The 21,703-nt window shown below is 45.7% G+C and overlaps 1 protein-coding gene across 2 annotated transcripts in view; it reads left to right on the top strand.

Moving 5' to 3' along the window:
• Positions 1–20,593, top strand: part of ADAMTSL2 (ADAMTS like 2) — a 39,935-nt gene extending 19,342 nt beyond the window's left edge. For both annotated transcript variants that reach the window (XM_053374534.1, XM_053374535.1), the window contains 8 exons: positions 4,559–4,662; positions 6,954–7,080; positions 7,888–8,101; positions 11,068–11,223; positions 15,389–15,559; positions 16,370–16,546; positions 18,199–18,343; positions 18,763–20,593. In XM_053374534.1, coding sequence (XP_053230509.1) covers positions 4,559–4,662; positions 6,954–7,080; positions 7,888–8,101; positions 11,068–11,223; positions 15,389–15,559; positions 16,370–16,546; positions 18,199–18,343; positions 18,763–18,881 — 1,213 coding nt within the window. In that variant the 3' untranslated portion in view covers positions 18,882–20,593. The remainder of the gene's footprint in view (positions 1–4,558; positions 4,663–6,953; positions 7,081–7,887; positions 8,102–11,067; positions 11,224–15,388; positions 15,560–16,369; positions 16,547–18,198; positions 18,344–18,762) is intronic.
• The last annotated feature ends 1,110 nt before the right edge of the window (positions 20,594–21,703 follow it).

The raw sequence follows: 21,703 nt of genomic DNA on the forward strand, positions 1-21,703 counted from the left end.
ACCAACCAACACAAACTCAAAAATGCTACATTGAGGGAGGGAGTTTGCTTAAAAATGTGTATAGTCATGAAAATAGCATTTAATATGTGAGGGGAAATTCCGTACAAAGCAATAAAAGCACAAATTGATGGAGAAATTTGGCAAGCTAAACTTACAGTTGGAAAAACAGGAATCCAAAATGATGGACTCTGCTCATCCCCACTGATACGGTTAACTAGCCAAACCATTTAAAAATATCTCCCTCCCCCACACCCAGCTCCTAGGAATGTCATTGCAATATCTGTTCGGTTGGTGCTTAAAAAAAATAAAAACTTTAGTAACAACAAAATATGCTCTTGGTTTAACTTTGGTCTGGTGCCTTGATTTCCACCCCGTGCCTAATAATTACCATACCACAATTCCCAGTCTGGTGAGTTAGCTGGGAGAAAGGCTGTTTTAGTGAATGCAGCTCAGATTACTAGGAAGCTTCGCTTGGTGTATGTGACGAGGACCACAGGACGGGCTGAGTTGCTTGCTTTGCTCACTTCTCTTCCTTCTGTCGGTGTCGGCTAAGCTTCTCCCACCTGGTACCCTCCAGATGGTTTAGACTGCAACTCCTATCAGTTCCCAGGGCTATTTCAAGACATATGGAGGGCACCAGGTGGGCAAAGAAAGGCTGGCATTCTCTCGGCACAGGCAGCCCAAGAAATGACAGTGAACTCAATTACAGAGCTGCAGGCATTTAAGTGTTAGATTAATCAGCTCACAGCAGTCAACTAATCAACCAACACAGCACAAACCTATACAAATACCTACTTAGACATTTCAGTTGATTGCCTAGAAGAGGGGTGTTTCATTCCCACGATTAAGAAGTAAGAGTACTAGCTTTTTCTCCTTTTTTTGGTGGAAATATTTGAGATCTGCTGGTAGTACTAGGGAATGAGAAAAGGAGGTCTCCTTCGGTTATTTCTTCTTCTTCTAAAAACGAAGGGTCATTTTTTGCTTATTAAAGACAAATACTCTGCCTCATTTCCTTTAGTGTCTCAGAGAGTCGCCCCCATGCAGGGTTTGAAAACGGTCCAACTGTGTTGCTACTCTTCAATTGTTAAATAGGTTAATCACAAACCTTTTAACAGATTGACTTAAAAAAAACAACTGTAATGGTTTAAGGAGCAAAATACAGTGGTACCTTGGGTTACATACGCTTCAGGTTACAGACTCCGCTAACCCCGAAATAGTACCTTGGGTTAAGAACTTTGCTTCAGGATGAGAACAGAAATCATGCTCTGGTGGCGTGACGGCAGCGGGAGGCCCCATTAGCTAAAGTGGTGCTTCAGGTTAAGAACAGTTTCAGGTTAAGAACGGACCTCCGTAACGAATTAAGTACGTAACCAGAGGCACCACTGTATATGTAGATTTACTTGGAAATAAGGCCCACAGAGTTAAGTGTGGCTTACCCCCAACTCAGTGAACCTCCAAAAGATTTTTTGTTGATGTCTAGAAACATAACAACCCATAATACCCCTTGGGAAACAACACCTCTGTCCTTTTCTCTTTATCATTTGTACATTCATAAAATAGACCAAAACGGGCCAGGTCAGAGCTTCTTCTATCCAGAAATGATGGCAGGCAACATGATTTGGCAATTCAGAGACAGCTGAGTTTTCTCCATACTGTATTCTCAGTCCATTTTGCAAAAAGACAGCAATTCTGTTTGGGTTTTTAAAAAAATGAATTACAAATGTAGTTTTCAACGCATATTGTACACAGGGACATAGGCAGCTGCCTTATACAGAATCAGATTGTGGGCTCATCTGTCACTATGGGAGGGAGGGATATAAATCAAATTATTACCATTCTATTATTCTTCTTCCTTCTACTGGATATTGTCCCCTTCAGTTTCAGTAGCATATTATTATTATTAATAGTAATAATTAATTAGCATATTAATAATAAAAATAAAAAAATTAATTTATACCCCGCTCTCCCCTGCCAAAACCGGACTCAGAGTGGCTAACATCAAATATATGACACATTACCATAAAATCAAACAATCAATTAAAATACATGTTAAAATCAAGTCAGAATCAAAGTGAAATCCAATCATATGGCAACCTGCAAAGTAGGAATGAGGACCTTAAATGCTCACCAGGCCTAACTGTTTATATTGATCTTATATGAGCCTGTGAGAAAGGTTGGGGGGCACTTTCATGCAAATTCTTATAAGGAGAGAGGGGAAGTCAGACTGGACCCTGACCAAAGGCCTGGTGGAACAGCTCTGTCTTGCAGGCCCTGTGGAAAGTTGTCAAATCCCACAGGGCCCTGGTCTCTTGTGACAGAGCATTCCACTAGGCCGGGTCCACAGATGAAAAGGCCTTGGCCCTGGTCAAGGCCAGTCTAATTTCCTGATAAGAAATACATTGGAAAACAAAAAGAAACAACTCCTAGCAGGGGTTGATTTATTACCTAGGACACAACTCCTTTATAATATGATTGTGGGACATTCAGAAAGTAGAAAACAATGCAGCAACGTAAGAACATGAATCATTCCCAAAATGTAATAATAAACAAGCCTCTTCCATATGTAGGTTAAGCATGTATACATGCATGTATATTGGAATTGGAAAGCTTTTCACCACAGATCAAACATGTAGGCTGAGGGACATTTTCATCTCTAGTCTGTGAAACCGAGATGCAGATAGCCAGCCACATATTGTCAACAAACTTTCTCTCCCCCCCCCCTTTTTTTGAGGTTTGCTTGGGCCTGCTACTGGTGTGGAATTAAATGAGTCTTCTGCAGCACCGTCTATCCATATTCTGCAATATATCTATCTCTATATCTAGTCTGAAATGTCTAAATGTTTCTTTGTCCTTGAATCATCCCGCCACATTTGCCATCCTCTTCTGACACCCCAGTGCGGTGTACCTCTGCTCTAACCACTACACCATGCTGACTCTGAACACAGGCTCATTCTAGCAATCATTCATTACACAAGCATCAAGGTAAACACAGAGAAAGGGTTGCATTCTGATTATAATTCTAGCACTTTTCTAACTTTTCTATTCCATTTTCTAACATTCCATTCATGCCACACTACCTGTGACTTTATGGAGCTGTGCCTTTTTTGACTGACATCTTGGCACTGTAGGATTGGCAGGAATCTCAGGGTTCATCTAGTCCAGCCCCGTGCAATGCATGTCACGCTGGATTTCATTCTCACCAATGGGTGTGGTATGATGTAACAACAAACTTTCATAGGAAAACAGTGGCACTCTCCTGCCCTTTCTGCACACACATGCCTTTGTCCCCCCACGAATCTCCTATGAAAACAACAGGAAAGCATTCTAATCTGGTATAACTACCCAAATTCCTTCACTTTACTCCTGCAATTTTCCGGGCTAAGGGTACTTACTGAAAACTGATTCTTTTTATTCCTTTTTTTAAACCTAGAATCAAATCATACAGAAACAAGTGCTAAACATGAGTGCTAGATTTCCAGAAGTGGATTTATGTCATATGAAAGCTTAAATATACAGTCATACCTCAGGTTGCGTCTGCTTCAGGTTGCGTTTTTTCGGGTTGTGAACTGCCAAAACACGGAAGTTTCTGGAAGTAACCAGAATGGGTTACTTCCAGGTTTCGGCAGTCGCGCATGCGCAGAAGCGCCAAATCGCAACTGCGCATGTGCAGACACAGGTTGCGAATGCTGCAGGTTGCGAACGTGCATCCTGCACGGATCACATTCGCAACCCAAGTGCCCACTGTAATGCGGAAATTAACAGGGAAATGGAATAACTTGCCATGCGGAGGCAACCATAGTTTAGGACCTTATTATGATATCACTGTTTTTCCTTGAAGATTCAGGACAGATAAAAGAAAGTAATTATTCATGTAGTGCAGAGTTTAACTAAGGAACTCCCTCCCACAGGAGGCAGTGATTGCAGCCAGAGAGAGAGAAATGTTTTTGAGGCATAGCCATGCATGGTCTCACCCAAAGAGGAGGGGAAGATGGATGTTACCTCCTGGGCCTTTCTGAAAGGTTTGACACTGGTGCCAAGACTTCCTGGCCACTTTATAGTACAGCATACCTGGTTCTGTTCCATGCCAAGGACTCAAACCGCACCTTTTTGGACCCTCTGTGTCTAGTGATCAGGGGTATTGGATTGAGTGCAAACTATCTGATATATTTATATACATATATTTGTCATTGAAAACTTGAACTGTTTCTCTTTGTGGGTGTTTTTATCCCATTCTCTCTATTTCTAGACAGTTGAAGCTCTGCCTCTAACCAGGCTGGGGAGTCTGCTTGGGGAATCAGGACAGGTATGTTGGATTATAGCCAAATGATCCCAAACCTTAAAATTTAAAATTTTTTGCACCCCTCACAAAAATTATTATTTCCCCCCCTCTTATTTTGATACAGCACAACAAGCAGCCTAAAGCACCCTCCCCAATCCCAATTAGATGAAAACTATTAATTATTATTATTTTTCCTCCCCGTCAATATTTTTAATGTGAGGAAGTATTGGGGGGTGGAAAATCAACCCGTCATTTGATTTGTCCTCTCTCATTGTGTAGAAACCGGTTGAAGCTGTTCCGAAAGGGCCAGAATATGAGCCCAGCTGATATGTACAGGTGGAAACTCTCCTCCCATGAACCCTGCAGTTCTACCTGCACCACAGGTAAGCCTGAGGGGATGAGCTCGGCAAGGGGCCCCCTCACCCCAAGAATGGGAAGAGAGGAAGCAAATTGCTAAATCCCATATGCACAAACTGAAGCACCTGTTCCCTATGAAATCTGCGCTGCTCCAAATTTTGCAATGCAGTTCTCTGATCAAAGAATGAATATATAAATGTGTATGTTAGGTTTTTTTAATCACTTAAAATGCACCATCAGCAACATTCTTGTCCATATTAATTAATATATTAATAATATTATCAGTGGCGATCATAATGAGCCTGGGATCCTTTTCATGCAAAAAGCAGATGCTCTAAACACTGAGCATTCTGTGATTCTTGCATTGCAGGGGATTGGACTAGATTACCCGGGGGTATCTTTCAACTCTACCATTCTATGATTCTGGTGGTTTATTTATTTCATTTATATCCCCTCTTTTCTTTCAAGATGGTTCTTCCCCTCCTCATTCAATCCCCACAACAACCCTGTAAAGAAGATTAGGCTGAAAGGCAGTGACTGGCCCAATGAGCTTTGTGGCCAAGTCAGGATTTGAACCCTGGACTCCTAGGTCCTAGTCTGACAATCTAACCACTACACCACACTGACTGTTATTACTATAAGGTCCCTGGGCAGGCACATCCATTAGCACAAGGACTGGATTCCCTCCTGGGGCTACATGCCAGTGTTATGGGAGGAAGATAAACCAAAATGGACTGAGCAACAGATGCAACCCTTGCCATTGTACAGAAGGCAGCATCCCAATCTGTACAGAATTCAGTTTCCGAACTCACATCTCCCAATCTAAGCAAACCATTTGCATTTCTATTAGGTCCATGGAAGGCACCTCTGGTGTAGTTTGGGCCACGATTTGGCAAACTTGACAGGGTTCTGCTGGACTGAAATGGGGAAAGGCTTGCATCCACCTAATGTTTAACTGACCCTTTTCAACCTGAATTAAACATGGTCACCGGTAAGGCGAGAAGGATATATGCAGACTACTTAGTCTCCTTTTGCCCCATTTCCTTGCCGCCTGTCCATAAGCACCCTCTTTTCCAGTCCTGGGTCACTCCAGGTAGGTCCACCCAGGGCAATCCAGGGCTGTCAAGACCCAGTCCAGACACATTCCAGAATGCCCCAAAACTGTCTGATTTGGTTTGGGATCTGAGATTTCTCCAAGACAGATAGATGGCCTTAATGTCACAGTTCGAGGCTCCCTTCTGGGCAGGGAGAAACACTCAGAGGGAGGGTACAGCGCAGGTCTGGCAAAGGGTGTGGCCTGGAGAGAAGTATGGCTACGGGAGCATCCTGAGGGCCTCATAGATAGCCCTGGAGGGCCACATTCCAACAGAATGTTCAAGATGCAGGAGAACAAAAGGTACACAGCGCATAGTTAAACTGCGGAACTCCCTCCCTCAGGAGGAAATGATGGCCAATAACTTGGATGACTTTAAAAGATGATTAGACAAATTCATAGAGGAGGAGAGAGTTATCAATGGATACTAGCATGGGGGCTATGCTCTGTCTCTGCAGTTAGAGACAGCAATGCGTCTGAAAGCCAGTTGCTGGAAACTGCAGGAGGGGAGAAGGCTCTTGTGGTCAGATCCATAGCTGCCAACTTTTCCCTTTTCTTGCCAGGAATCCTATTCAGAATAAGAGAATTTCCCTTAAAAAAAGGGAAACGTTGACAGCTATGGTGAGGTCCTGTTTGCAGGTTCTCCACTGGCATCTGGCTTTCCACCGTAAGAACAGTTATGGGTCGTTGGCTTGATCCAGCAGAGCTCTTCTTATAAAGGTTTATTGTGATAGCAGAACCTCTGTGTCTAGGGAGAGTATACCTGTGAATACAAGGAAATTGGAAAATATTCTTGCACTCTGATCCTACTTCCATTTGGAGCACCTGGTTGGCAACTGTGAGAACAGGGTGCTGGAGTGGATGGGCTCACTTTGGCCTGATCCTGCAGGGCCCTTCTTATGTTCTTATTCCTGAGGCTTCCTATGCCTGAGGCAGGGCATGGGAACCAAGAGTGTTCTGGGAAAGTCTTCCTGTGAAAAGTGGTGCAGAGTAAGATAGAAGGTAGGGCAGAGACTCTTGATGGGGCAGAAGACCTTGAGGAGGTGGGGCTGGAGGAGCGAATGTCACAGATTCCGTATTGGGCAGTTTCCAATGTTCCCATATTGGAACATTGCTCCATATTGCCAACACTGATTCCAGTGGCTGGAAGCTAGAATCCAGTACATCTGTAGGGCTGCAGGTATGTCCCTCCTCCCTGATCCACACTGACCTGTCTAAATACAGGTGTGATGTCCACCTATGCCATGTGCATCCGCTATGATGGAATTGAAGTGGACGACATGTACTGTGATGCAATGACCCGCCCTGAGCCAGTCCATGAATTCTGTGCAGGAAGGGAATGCCAACCAAGGTAAGAATATGATGTCAGGTGATTGACAGGTTGGTGGCACCTCACCTTGTTGTTAAAGGCACCTAACTCCCTTGCTGCCTTTATGCTTCGTCTGCTGGCTCTATCCACCTAGAGTTGTGAGTTCAGTATTATGGGTCTTATTCTATGGAACCCCCTTCCTGGTTTCTCCTAGCTTCTGTTCAGTGTATTAGATCAGGAGAGCCTTATTTTTTTATTTTTAAAAAATGCAATGGGTTTTGGCTCATTTACTTGACTGCAGCAAATTCCAGAAAGCAGAAATTTAAAAAGCGGAATGAGGTCAGATGATGATGATTGATTACACTGACTTTACCCTAAAGTAAAGGGTATTTGTACCCTATCCTTTAGCCAAAAGGGCTCCCTGGAACAGCTTACATATGGTCAATTAAGACAAGACAGTCCCTACCTGCAGGCTTACAATCACAACAACAACAACAACAACAACAACAACAACAGCAACAACACACACACAGAGAGCGAGGAAAAGAGACAAGGAGGGAAAAGGAAAACCAAAACCAATTTCTCAGGCACCAATTTCTAAACCAATTTCTGTGGGAAAGGAGTTCCACAGCTTGGAACTGCCACAGAGAATGCCCTCTCCATGGCTGCCAACCCCCAAAAGATTCTGAGGGCAGAGGGACTACCAAGGGGGCCCCCTCTGCCGATCTTGGCTCCTTAGAGGTCTGGAGGGACATTTAGGCAGCAGGCAGCTGTGAGCACATTTCCTTTCTTGAGGTTTGCCCCCATCACCTCCTTCTATCCTGAAATGCCCCATTCCCTCCAACACAGGTGGGAGACAAGTAGCTGGAGTGAGTGCTCCAGGACCTGCGGTGAAGGCTACCAGTTCCGCATTGTCCGATGCTGGAAGATGATCTCGCCTGGGTTCGACAGTTCCGTCTACAGCGACCTGTGTGAATCTGCTGACATCACCCGTCCAGAAGAGAGGAAGATCTGCAAAAACCCAGCCTGCGGGCCGCAGTGGGAGATGTCTGAGTGGTCAGAGGTAAATCTGCAGAAGGGATATGTTTTTGACAGGGAAGGATTTAGGCTTGGAGTTAGCTGGCCTTAGGAATGGCCGAATCTGTCCATTATCTTTCCAATCCTAATTTCATTTTGTCCTATTTCCACGCATCTTTTCAAGAGTATTTTATTTTTTAAAATAAAAGTCCTCTTGAAAATTCGTAAGCATTTTAGGGCCCGCTTCTCCTTATAGTAATATTTTGAAGCATTTTTGTATGTTTGTTTCATTGATATACCGTATTTTTTGCACCATAACACTCACTTTTTTCCTCCTAAAAAGTAAGGGGAAATGTCTGTGCGTGTTATGGAGGGAATGCCTACGGGTGGCATGCCTACGGATTTTCCTCCTCTAAAAACTACATGCGTGTTATGGTCGGGTGCGTGTTATAGAGCGAAAAATACAGTATGTTTTTTGGGGAACACACTTTACCCTGATATAAGCGCATCTTGTACACATTTTGGGATTTGTTTGCTTTGAGGAATTGTGCAGCAAAATTCAGAGAAGTCTGAACTCCAGAGGGTAACTTTGTAGCCTGTGCTCTGTGGCCCTTTTGGCAGGCACAAAAGGGGCATCTATGGAAGCAGAGCCCCTCCTGCTGGTGGAGAACCACCAACTGCCCAGCACCCTAAATCTTCCCAGCAGCAGAAATCGGATGTCAGGATTGCTCTGTAAAACAAACAAGTGGACTAGACAGGCCATTGGCCTGATCCAGAAGGCTCTCCTTAGCTCTGCCTGAACACCACAGAATTATTGTGCCACCTGTGCAGTGGGGTGGGGGCAAGAAATGCCCCCCCAAGGCGAGACTTGTATTGCCATTTCTCCAGCATGCACACTCCTGAAGGCTGAATAAGAGCATCTTGGGGCAACCGGTCTGCTGGATAGAGAGCACTTGGCATGCCAAGATCGCCCTCCTTCGTCCCCGAGAGAAAGCTTGGATATGGTTCTGGTTCATACTTGAAATTCCCCTTCCATGCTGAGTGCCAGCGGTAAATGCTTGGCTGCCAGCCCTTCCCACTGAAATCCTGCTGTGTTCTTTGCTTTTATAGGAAGTTTTTTATTCCTCCCCCCCTCCCACCACCACCCCACAAAAGAAACACACATCCACCCACACTCTGGTATAAAAAAAATATGGATTGTTTCTCCCCATGCTGAACTGAGCGATTTAAAAAAAGAGAGTCTTGATTGTGTTAAGCTACCTATTTTATGCATTTTGGTAGGTGTCAAGCCGAGATCATTGGAGCGCAGGGGTCCTTCCTCCAGCCAAAAAAGCAACACTAATTTAATTTTGATCCAGCAGGCGAAGTTCAAGCCAAGCCAGCTTCAGACCTTGGCTTCCTTTTTCCTGTCCAAAAAAAATAATGAGCAGCATCCCTTACACCCTGTACCACCCCCAAGTCCCAAGTCCCAAAGAGATAAGTGGATTACTGTATCAGGAGTGCTGGGTGCTGATTGCCACGCTCTGCTGTTGTCATCACTTTTGTCACAGTATAAATATGCACCAAACAGACTTGCATAATGCAACACCTGTGTGATTGCAACCCCACTCTGCATAATACTGGTGGGTTTGGCTCACCTGTGTCATTTGAGACAGGACTTGGGGCTCAGCGGCTGCGTTCATGTGCTGGATGGAGATGTTACACTGAAGATCAAACTCGGAATGTGGGGGCACTTAGGTCCAAATTCCAAATATGTCCCCAGGCCTCTCTGTCTAGCCCTTGTGACACTCATAGGCCACAGCTCCTCTTCCCAGGCCACACCTTCACAAACCCTTTACTTTACACACGCTGGTTTTTTGCCTGGCTGGAATGTGTAATTGAACTCTGATAATTCCTCTTGCTTCTCTGGATGTTGGGTAGAGAGGTTTGTTTGTGAAGGCTAATTTACTGTACAGGTAAAACCACACCTCCTCTAGCCCCCATCCAGGGAAGCAAGAGGCATTATCAGAGTTAATACCCGCCCTGTTGGAGGCAGAATACTAGGTGCTTTTTTTCTGGAGGTATGCAGGGGTACGCATACCCCTAAACATTTTGTGAATCTTTGTACTTTTGCCAATTTACTGTATTTATTTTCCCCGATTTGAAATATAAAATGGTGATTTTCTTGAGTCAAAATGAGAGTACCCATAAACATTTTTTGAAAAGAAAAAAAGCACTGAGTAAACCTATGAGGGCCAGTTTCTGGGGATCACAGGGGGAAAGTTGTGCTGTTGTGCTCAGGTGCTACTTTGGGGCTTTCCACTGCAGTATCTAGTTGGCCACTGTGTGTAAGATGGGCCTCCTTTGGCCTGTTCCAGCAGACTCGTTCTTAACTTTTTATGTTCTTACATGTCATACCCTCCAAATGTCCTGGAAAAACAGGGACATCCCATTTTTTTTCTCGCCAGAGAATGGCAGCCATTTCAGGCATAGTGATCTCGCGTGATTTAATTCCACAATTCTCCCCCTCTCAAAAGTGCTTTTTTCCAGGGCTGCGATCTTATGCAGCACACATTTTGGTGTGCCATGTCTGGGAAAAGTGCTTTTTGGGTGGGAAATTGTGGTGCAAAATCACACAAGATCATGGCTCCCAAAATGGCCACTATGCTCTCACAAGAAAAAAACAGGAAGATGTTTTCCAGGAATTTGCTGTTGTGGCACTGGAGACTATGACATGTTTACTTCAAGGGTATATTCCAGATAGGCAGAAAGGAGAGCTAGTGAAGGGTGTGGCCTGAAAAGAGAGGGTGTGACTTGGGGAGAGTTCTGAGGGCCAGAGAAAGAGGTCTGGAGGGCCATTTTGCTCCCACCCGGAACCTGAGCTTCCCCACTTCTTCCTTATGGAAATCTTCATGTCATTTCTTGGTCAGGCCTGACTCCTGGGGTGCTCCCTGTCTCTGTCAGAAACACAAGCTCTTCGGTCAGATTCTTGCCATCTCAATCACTTCCTGTTCCCTTTCTCCCTTCCCCCAGTGTACAGCCAAGTGCGGTGAGAGGAGTATTGTCAGCAGAGACATCCGGTGTTCAGAAGAAGAGAGGCTGTGTGATGCTAGCACCAGGCCCCTGGCGGAGAAGAATTGCAGTGGTGCCCCCTGTGACAGACAATGGACCGTCTCTGACTGGGGACCGGTGAGTCCACAAGGGTATGTGGGGAGGGAACCATCTGCAAATGGAGGCAGGGGAGTTGGGGGAGAACCAGCTATAAATGAGAAATAAAGTAGGGCATGTTGTGTGTGTTTACAGCTGGCTAGTCTATCTGGCTGAGGATTTTGCTCATGAAACTCATAAGCAAGGCAGGGAGGCAGCTGCACTCCCTGACTGATTGAACCCAACACCTGCTATCTACAGATATACTGCATTTGTACATGGTGGTTCCACTCATTTAGCTTTGTTAATAGTCACTACGATCTTTGAGAATTCTTGGAGAACAGGTGAGGTTCCTGCAGACTGGAGGCAGGCAAATGCTGTCTCCATCTTCAAAAAGAGGAAAAAGAAGACCCAGGTAACTACCGACCAGTGAGCTTGACATCAATACCAGGAAAGGTCATTGAGCAGATAATTAAACAGTTGGTCTGTGAGCACCTAGAAAATGTTGCTGTGATTACAAAGACCCAGCATGGGTTTCTGAAAAACAAGTCGTGCCAGGTCAATCTCATTTCTTTTTTCAATGCCTGGTGAAGGTTGTGGACAGAAGATGAAGAGGTAACAGGATTTAGTGAGCAGGGAGAGTCCCTGGCACAGAGACGTCCAGAATCAGAATCAGAGGCAGAAGCAGGAGGCAGAGATGAGTCAGGCTGGTGAAGATGCAAGGGTGTTTCCTCTTCTTGCTGCGACAAGTTCCCTTCCCCCTGGTCTCCCAGGACAAAACGAGGTATGAAGAGGAAGGAACAGAGACAGGCATGTCAGTGTAGTCTCAGGTTGCTTGGGAAGTACCTAGGGGAGGAGGAGACCTATTGAGAAGAGTTTCTGTGTTCATTAGGCCTGGCGCTCTTGAGCAGACCTTATTTCTTCTAATAAAGAGTTAACATCACTTACTCTGTGTGATTTATTCCCTCCAACTCCTGACACCTTTCCAACTCTACGGTTCTATTATTCTATAGGTTGGTGGCCATCACCGCCTCCTGTGGGAGCGAGTTCCATAGTTTAACTCTGCTCTGTGTGAAGAGGGAGTTACTTTTATCTGTCTTGAATATTCCAACATTGGACATCCACAAGTCCTAGTGTTATGAGAGAGGGAGAAAAGCATCTTTCGTTCCAATTATTTGCCTGGAGTCAGGTGGCTGTTTAAAGCCCCATGCAAAATCCTCACAGCTCTGGGTGGCTGCTCTGTGCAATTACGAGAGAAGACCGGCGTGAGCCAGAGGACCCTGAAGGCTCCTTTTTTGGGTTAGCGTCTGAATTACCCATGTCTGTGGTGTCTGTTTTTGCCATCTGAAAGCTATCGGTTAAGCCAAGCTGGCACAGTTTCCCACAGTGTGGGGATTAAATTGCATTTGTTAGCTGTATGCTTGGCAGACACTCCTTGGCTTCCAGTAAAAAAGCATGTCTCCAGCTGTAAGCACAAGTCCAGCTGCAGACAACTCCTCACCCCTGTCTCCTATAAGGCAGCCATCAGTCCCTGCCAGTTCGGCCGGTATGATGCTGAGGCTAATGAGAGAATGTCTGTGCTGCCCTGGGACTGCTGGGAGTTGTAGTCCGAAACATCTAGAGGGCACTGAATGGAGAAGGCTGCTTCAATGCAGGTTGAAGAACGTGAAACTTGTAATTTTCTCTGCTCCTGGACTCAGTTCAGGTGGCAGAGAGAAATCATAGATTCCATGCTCCTAAGCAATGCTGTATGATTCTGGGGCTGATAGGAGTTGTAGTTTTAAACATCTGGAAGGCATGAGGTTGGGAAAGGTTGTCCTACTTCCTTGAGGGGACAGAAGAACAGGTGGCTGTTCCTCCCCTGCTCTGGAAGCCTCTGAAGCAGAGATGGAAACAAATTCATAATTGTTTTTATGACACTGTGTGTGTGAGAGGGTATGTGTGCTGCAGTTTTTTAAGATGAGGCTGGCGGGTAGGTGCAGGAAACATTTTGTAAAAGTTTGGGCTAATGTACACCTTTTTTTTCCTTTCTCAGAATTTCTCCTGATAGGATGCATTGCCAAATCCTGTTTTCAGTATCATGCAATTTATGTACACGTTATCCTAATTTTTGCAAGTGATTTCCCCTCTTATAATACTTTTTTTTTTTGCGATACTTTCACAAATAGATGCGCTTTTACACACACTTTCCCTGATGCACTTTTTTCTTCTTCCCAGGAGTATCCCCTATCATATTTTGGCTGTGATGTTTTCACAAATAGATCCATATTTATGGACACTCTCACCTTATGCACACATTTTTGTACAATGTCTAGCTTAGAAATCTGCACTGCAAAATTCAGAGAATTGAAAATTTCAGAGGGTAGCTATGTTTGTGGTTTATGCTTTATTTTAGGAAGCTGTTAATGAGTTAGGCTTACATTATAATGAAAAAGGGACTAGATTGCTTCCCTATCCATTGTCCAAAGTAATTCACAGGGTTGCATCCAGAGTAATGCTGAGCAACAGATCACATTGCTGTGAGGGTTTCTGCTTGTGCAATGGGACTTCCCCCTTCTCCTCCTGCTCACATACCGCCTTAATGGTTTGGGTGCATGCAGCAGGGAGAAGAGAGGCAGATGTCCTGAGGTGCAAGCTGAAGGGCCATAGCTCAGTGGTAGAGTATTTGCCTTGCATACAGAAGGTCCCAGGTTCATCTCCAAGTGGTATCTGCAGGTAGGGCTGGGAATGTCTGCCGTTTGCTGCAGAGCTGCTGCCAATCAGTGTGGACAATACTGGCGTTTAGTGTAAGGCAGATTCCTACATTCCAATAGTGCTCCTGCTGAGTAGATGTGTTTGTTGGAGACTACCCTGAACCGCCATTCCTGCTTAGGAACATCAGAGGTGGCTTTGCTGGGTCAGTTCACCAAGTGTTACATGCACACGCAGTCCAGCAGGCCCCAAGTGGTCTTCCAGAAAGAGGCCTGGGGTCTACTAGTAGAATAATCTACCTTCTTGAATCAAAGCTTGCAATGAACTGAATTCACGGCCCAAAACATCCTGTCCTATCATTCCACCTACATTTGGAAATGGGGCAGGATTATGACCTTGAGGAAGCATCCAAACTTTGTCTCAAAGATGACATGCATTTTTAAAAACCCAAGCTGGTCTAGAACGCAATTGTCTTAGGCTTTGTTTGTCTTTTAAGTGAAATAATCTATGTCACGTGGACTGCCTTCTTGGCTTATTCCCCACCCCACCATTTTCAATTCAGTGGCAGTGCCTAAAAATAAGCCGTTTCCATGGTGATGGCTGGCAACTGTGAGGAGCTTGTCTCCCAAAAGGAGACCCACAAAGGAACTCTGGGGTTTGTAAATATCAGCCAAGGCAATGCCCCTCCATGCCTCCCTCTTTTTTTTTGTAAGCAAAGGGACATTTGCAGACATTTGCATTTTAAATGGGGGCTGGGGAGATCTTTCTGTCGGAGGCCCTGAACTGGTTTGAATTAACAGGCTGGCTTGATGGTTGGGGAAAAGGTCAGGACCTACTGGGATTGTTCTCCTGTGTGATTGCTCCCTGAAAATGAGAATATGCCTAGGGAATGGCTGTAGCTCAGTGCTAGAGCACCTGTTTAGCATGCAGAAGGTCCTAGGTTCAATCCAGGTAGGGCTGGGAATGTGGAGCTTGATGGCCTGACTCAGCAGAGGGACGATTCTTGCATTCCTATTTAAGTCAGACCTTTCTTCATAATGACGAGGACTAGAATCTTGCTTTAGGTTAAGTGGCACAGCTCAGTGACATAGCTTTGTACGCAAGTAGCTTACAAGAAAGAAACGGGGGTGCATTTCAAACAAACACCACAAAAACTATTTCATAATAACACAGCAACATAATAGCATAGTAACAATTTCATAATAACATAGCAAAGCAAAATTATAATAACATACAAAAACATGTTTCAATACTATAAATATAACAAGATTGCTCAAACAGAATGCAGCATCCAGTGGCCAAAATAACAAGGGAGCTTCGCAGTTTCACCTCAGTCCTAGAAACAACCATCCCATGACCCTTTTAATGTGGAAGGAGAGATTGGTACATTATTTGGGGTGGGTGGGTGTTATCTGAGGTTAGTAGTCAATTCAGCCAAAGAGGCTGAAGTGCCATTGAGGGATGTTATGCAAATGCACATTTGTGTTTATTACCTTCTTGTCTGTTTATCTTCCAGTGCAGTGGAGGCTGTGGACAGGGGCGGATGATCCGGCACGTCTACTGCAAAACCAGTGATGGCCGTGTGGTGCCAGAATCGCAGTGCAACTTAGAAACCAAGCCACTGGCAATCCATCCCTGTGGGGACAAGAACTGCCCTGCTCACTGGCTCACCCAGGACTGGGAGAGGGTAAGGGAGCCTTTGAGTTTGCTCAAAGAGCAGCATGGTCCACTCTGTAGGCCTAGGGGGCAGGGGGAACCTTTTTTTTCCTGCCCGAGGACTGCATTCCTTTCTGGTCAACCTTCTGGTGAGGAGTGGGGGCGGGTACCTGCCAATGGTGGGAGGAGTCAAAAGTCAAAAAGCAGGTGGAGCACTGAATGCATTTTTTTTTTTTTTGTCTTTGTATACTTGACTATAGAGTTTACCAGGTCAGGAGCATCACAGACCCTGAGAATTCAGGGCCCAAACCAGAGACCTAGGGATGGGCCCTAGAGATGGGAGTTAATTGGGAGAGAGAAGCAGGGAAGGGCAGACCTCTCCAGAACGTCTATGCTATAATTTGCAGCCGCTCCTGCCAGGCTGAAGCTTGCAAGCTGCACACACAGTTTTCTTATTTATTTATTTATTTATTTATTTATTTATTTATTTATTTATTTATTATTAAAGGCCCTCTTACCCACCTGTAAATTCAAGCCCTCCACCTGTCTCCTGGAGGGGCAGACCAACCTGTCAGACCTAGGAGTCTGACAACCCTACTAGGCTAGTTTCTAGACCCATTCTTCTCTGTCCTCTATCAATGCAAGCAAGAGGGACTGTCAGGATTCGATGACACTTTTCAGCCTGGCATAAGCATTCAATAACAGCGTGAAGCAAGAGTTTGTGGCCTAGAGAGGGGCCAGAGGGAGGGGGCCGGAGGATTGGATTTGGCTCCTATGCCTGGATTTGGCTCCCCACCCTCCTCTTACAGTTTCACTTTGGCTCTCACTCTTACCTTGACAGTGCAATACCACATGCGGCCGGGGGGTCAAGAAGCGAATCGTCCTTTGCCTGGAGATTGTCAACGGGAAGCTCAAAACCCGCAACCCAACTGAATGTGACGTCACCAAGAAGCCAGCTGAGGACACAACCTGCTTTGAACGGCCTTGTTTCAAGTGGTACACGACCCCTTGGTCAGAGGTGAGAAACGGGTGGGTGGGGAGGCAGACAGCGGGTGAACCATGCTGGGAAGACGAAATGGTCCTGTAGAGGACTGTGGTGGGACTGAGCACCCTACGAATCAGAGCTCTGGACAGCTTCCATTCTACCTCTGTTAAAATAAGAATCAGACCACACTACTTCAAGGGGTTGTTGCGCCTGCAAAATTAAAAATATTTCCCCCTTTTGGGAAATCGCAAGATGAACAAGGGTCTGTAGTACAGTGGTACCTCGGGTTACATACACTTCAGGTTACATACGCTTCAGGTTACAGACTCCGCTAACCCAGAAATAGTGCTTCAAGTTAAGAATTTTGCTTCAGGATGAGAACAGAAATTGTGTGGTAGAGGCGCAGCAGCAGTGGGAGGCCCTATTAGCTAAAGTGGTACCTCAGGTTAAGAACAGTTTCAGGTTAAGAACAGACCTCCAGAACGAATTAAGTTCTTAACCCGAGGTACCACTGTATTAGGAGCACAATGTAACCAACAGGGAATCGTAGCAAGTAGATTTCATATTGGTTGAGTGGCCTGACAGTCATCCGATTCTAGGACTGTCCACAAACATAACCAAACATTAAGTTGTTTATCACTAATGGGTAAACTGCTTTCGCACTGGCAGGCCTAATTAATTGCTTCTCTGGCCTTCTGACGTCCAGACACCATGCACTCCATCACTGCCCTCCCCCTTCCTTGGCTCAGCGGTGAAAAGGAAAGTCTCCCTGTGCTCCACTTTCCTCCCTCCTTCTCCTCCAAAAAAAGCACAGCCAGTTCCGATTACATCTTGGCAGGCCGTGTCCTGCCCGGAGCCACTACAACGGCGGACAGCAGTTCGCCTTGGCTGCGGCAACGACAGCAACTGGGCTCTAATCAGTCCCTGGCAACCGCCTGTGCTGAAGTCTCCACTGGCTGAGCGGCTGCAGGCCTCTGCCTGGTGAGAGCCAGGGGGAAAGAGTTCATTCTGCACTCTGCTCCTCTAAAGGGAATTTGTGCTTCTGCGATGGCTGCCGGGCGTTCTCGGATAACATCGGGGATCGGCCCAATAGCCGCTGGAATGCTGTAGAGCTTTCGGATTCTTGGAGGTGGAGTTAATTAGGCTCCCCAAACATTCTCCCCCCCAAAAAAAACCTCTTCTGCAGTCCCCCCCACCCCAAATATGGGTTGCATCCAACTCAGTTTTAGGCCACAATCACACCACAGATTTTAAAGCAATATCACCTCACTGCTACCAACCCTTGCCCATCAGGGAGCAGAGTGAAGGACAGCCAGGTTGTCTGTAGCATTGCAGGGTGCTGGACTAGATTGACCCCCCGGGGTTCCTTCAAATGCCACAATTCTGTGAAGCAGGTATACTCCAAGGCACTATGCATTTAAAACACTGTGATACCACTTTAAACATCTATGAGTCTCCCACAAAGAATCCTCAGAGATTTAGTTTAAGTGGTATGATACTGCTTTAAATATATGGTACGGATGTGGCCTTAGGTAGAGCCGACGACTTGCAATCAACATCCCTACGTCAATCATGTCCATTAATTTGTGGGCCTACTCTGAGCAGATACTTCTCAAAAGGTTGAATCTTAGTCCTGAAACTGCTTGTTGTAACAAACGGACCTCTCCTCTTTTCCTTGCCCACAGTGTACAAAAACTTGTGGCATTGGCGTGAGGATGCGAGATGTCAAGTGTTACCAGGGGAAGGATCTCGTCCGGGGCTGTGACCCTCTCGTGAAGCCTGTTGGGAAACAGACGTGCGATCTTCAGCCTTGTCCAACTGAACCACCAGGTCAGGGGGAGATGGGTGTAGGGTTGCCGGACTTCCAGATCTGACCTGAAGTCTCCAGGCTTGCCTTCCCCCTCCAGGTGGCAGGGGGTGGAGCTTGAATCTCTAGGTGGGCAAGAGTGCCTTTTGACTGGCAGTGAATTGCTGGGTTTCTGTCAAGAGTCTTTCCCCAGCTTTAGCTGGAGATGCCAAGGTTCAAACCTAGGACCTTCTGCAAGTAAAGCACTTACCCTACCCTGTTCCTCTTTGAAATTCCTCAGAGAATTCCTTGGAGCACCTCCAAAAATTAATGTCTGTGGCTGCCCTGGGAAAACTGGCTCACTGTATTGAAAGTGAAGTTGTTTGGAGTTCTCTGCACAGATGATGATTTCCACTTGCTTTCCTCCAAGCCACACCTGACCCCACTCACCTGTCTCTTGCAGATGACAGCTGCCAGGACCAAGCGGGGACCAACTGTGCTCTGGCCATTAAGGTGAACCTCTGCAGCCACTGGTATTACAGCAAAGCTTGTTGCAGGTCCTGTCGAGCTCCGCATTCCTAAGACAGGACCAAAGGGATCCAGTGGTTCTCCAGAGCATCCAGCGGGACACAGGAGCAGCCAGGTGCGAACTGGGACAGTTCCTGCCTGTCTGCCTACCCATTATGCCACAACATGGAGAGTAAGAGATGGACGTCCTGTAATCCAAGACACCTCCTTCACCTCCCCCCTCCCTCCTGGGTTCTGGAAATGGAGGGACACATTGTTACATTTGCTACTACTGTAGATCAGAACCCCCCCACTCCATGAGGAAAGTCGCGTTTTGTTTTGTTTTTAAAAAAGACGTCATGAATATTTTCCCCTTTTTAGCTCTTGTTTTCCAATGGCTATGTTGTCTTTGAACTTTTGTGCCTCCCCTTCATCTCCTTTGCAATTTGAACAGAATTAGAATAGCCCTTTCATCCCTGGCCCTTGGGAGCACTCTTTCCACTTTCTAATTTTACACACAGGTTTGCATCGCAGGGCGCCCTGACCTGACCTGCTTAGCATCAGGTGAGGCACTCCATCTGGAGCTGCTGAGAAAGAGATTCTGACACACTGCTGTAATGACTGAAACACCGTGGTTTGTTCTCCAGCTTACCGTTTTGCAGGGCGGACATACGTTCCATCCAGTTAAAATGCAGAGATCAGCCATCCATCCATCTTGGCCCTCCCCTTACGTAAAGGAACTTCCTTTCAGAAATGCATTGTTGCCAAGCACCACATGCCTGTTTTATCCCTGAGATAGAAATCCTTTCTTCTACCATCTCCTGCTAGGTGATGTCAGTGGCCCATCTAGTCCAACATCCTGTTCTCACAGTGGCCAACCAGATGCCTGCAGGTGCAACAGCAACTCCCCCCACTCAGCATTTCCAGAAGCTAGTATTCAGAGGCATACCACCTCAGACAGTGGAGGTAGAGCTAAGAAGAGCTTTGCTGGGTAAGGCCACCTAGTCCATTCTAACAGTGACTGCCCAGATGCCTCAATGGGAAGCCCACAAGCAGGAGCCAGGCGAATCAGCACTCTCCCTATTTGCAACTCTCAGCAACTGGTATCCACAGTGGAAGAAGAGCAGAGCCATCAGGGTTGGTGGCCACTGATCCTCTTCTCCACCATAAATTAATCTTCTTTTAAAGCCATCCTAGTTGCTGGCCCTCACTGATGCCAACAGGTTACATTCTAGACTTGTAAAAGGCAAAGTTTTCTAAACACACAAACAGCACCACCAGGACTGACCCCATTGTAATTAAAACACAATCTCTCTCTCTCTCTCTCTCTCTCTCTCTCTCTCTCTCTCTGCCTCTTCCTCTCTCTTTGACTTCATCCTCTTGCAAGCTGTCCCTTTCCCTTCTATTTTCAATACTATTCCCCAGCAGCTCAGCACTTAAGGAGCAGAACCTATTGCTCCCCAGGCGACTCTAAGCCAAAAAGCCCATTAGATATAATATGTAGGTGTCTACGTTTTCAGAGATTATTTTATTTTATTTTATTGTGTAATCAAATCCCAGACCGTGTAGTCCTTTAATTAAAAGAAAAGACATAAAGCCAACAATAGTTGTAGAGTAACGAAAACATAACAGCAGCACTTTATATCACAAAGAGAGTCACGCTCTCTCTCTCTTTTTAAAAGATAAAGAAATAAGTATATTTGTTTACAAACAGTGAACTTTATCCCTGTAACCACAGAAACTGTACCCATTAAGTATATTTTAAAATAAAAGTTGTCATATTTATAGTGCCAGCTTGATGTCTTCATGGTGTTTGGCCCTTTTGCTTTGGACATTGTGGTTTAAAAGAACAATGAGGAGAATGAATGTTCCACCCTACACACACCCCCACAACAAATACTAGAATCTGGGATCTCTGGATTCTAGGGACATTAAGGTGGCATCATATTATGTGTCCGTTCAGCTGCAGTTCATCTTCTGCCAAAAATGACATCATTCATCTCACTGTCTGTTGTGGCAAAATCACGCAACTTCCGTAATTTATGCAACTGATCACATGAATAGAAGGACACTGACCTCTTCCTCCACCTTGCTTATGAATCATAATGGGAGAACTCTCGCTGGTTTTAGACTGCATATGCATATGCCTTGTACCAAGTACACCCTGACTAGAAGCAGCTCTCCAGGGTCTTGGATAGGACATCTGCCCCATTGCCTGATCATTGACTGAACCTGGGGCCTGAACCCGGGGCCATCCACATTCCGGTTGGAATGACTGACTGCATCATTCAGTCACTTCCAATATAGTGCGGTAGCAATTGTGCCCTCTGATAAGATGATCCTTTGCATCTATGTGCATGTCCTGCTTATAGTGCCTCGTGGAGAAATTGAGCTCCGTTGAAATAGAGTGATGTTTCTTCTTGCACTATTCCATGAGCCTTAGCTAGCAGACATTTTGCAAATGGTGGTCCAGAAAACTTCCTTCTCGGAAGGAAGGAAGGAAGGAAGGAAGGAAGCTGAAATTTTCAGGTTGCCATACTCTGCACCGCATAGAATACCATTGAATACCATAGCCTGTATTCAATGATAATCCTACTCAGAGGAGACCCACTGAAAATAATTGACATGACTAAGTTAGCATTGGGAAGTTAAATTGGGAAGGGCCATCATTCAGTGGTAAAGCATCAGCTCTGCATGTTAAAGGACCCTGATTCAGTCCCTGGCAGCATCTGCAAAGAGGGCTGAGAATGCCCCCTGCCTGAAACCCCGGAGAGCTGCTGCCAATCTGTGTAAACAATACTGAGCTACATGGACCAATAGTCTGATTCATTACTTTCAATGGACCCGCTCTTAAATAAAACAGGTGTCATGGAAAAGAGCACACTTCTCCCTCGAGA

This window comes from Podarcis raffonei, chromosome Z (genome assembly GCF_027172205.1).
Source record: "Podarcis raffonei isolate rPodRaf1 chromosome Z, rPodRaf1.pri, whole genome shotgun sequence".
NCBI lineage: Eukaryota > Metazoa > Chordata > Lepidosauria > Squamata > Lacertidae > Podarcis > Podarcis raffonei.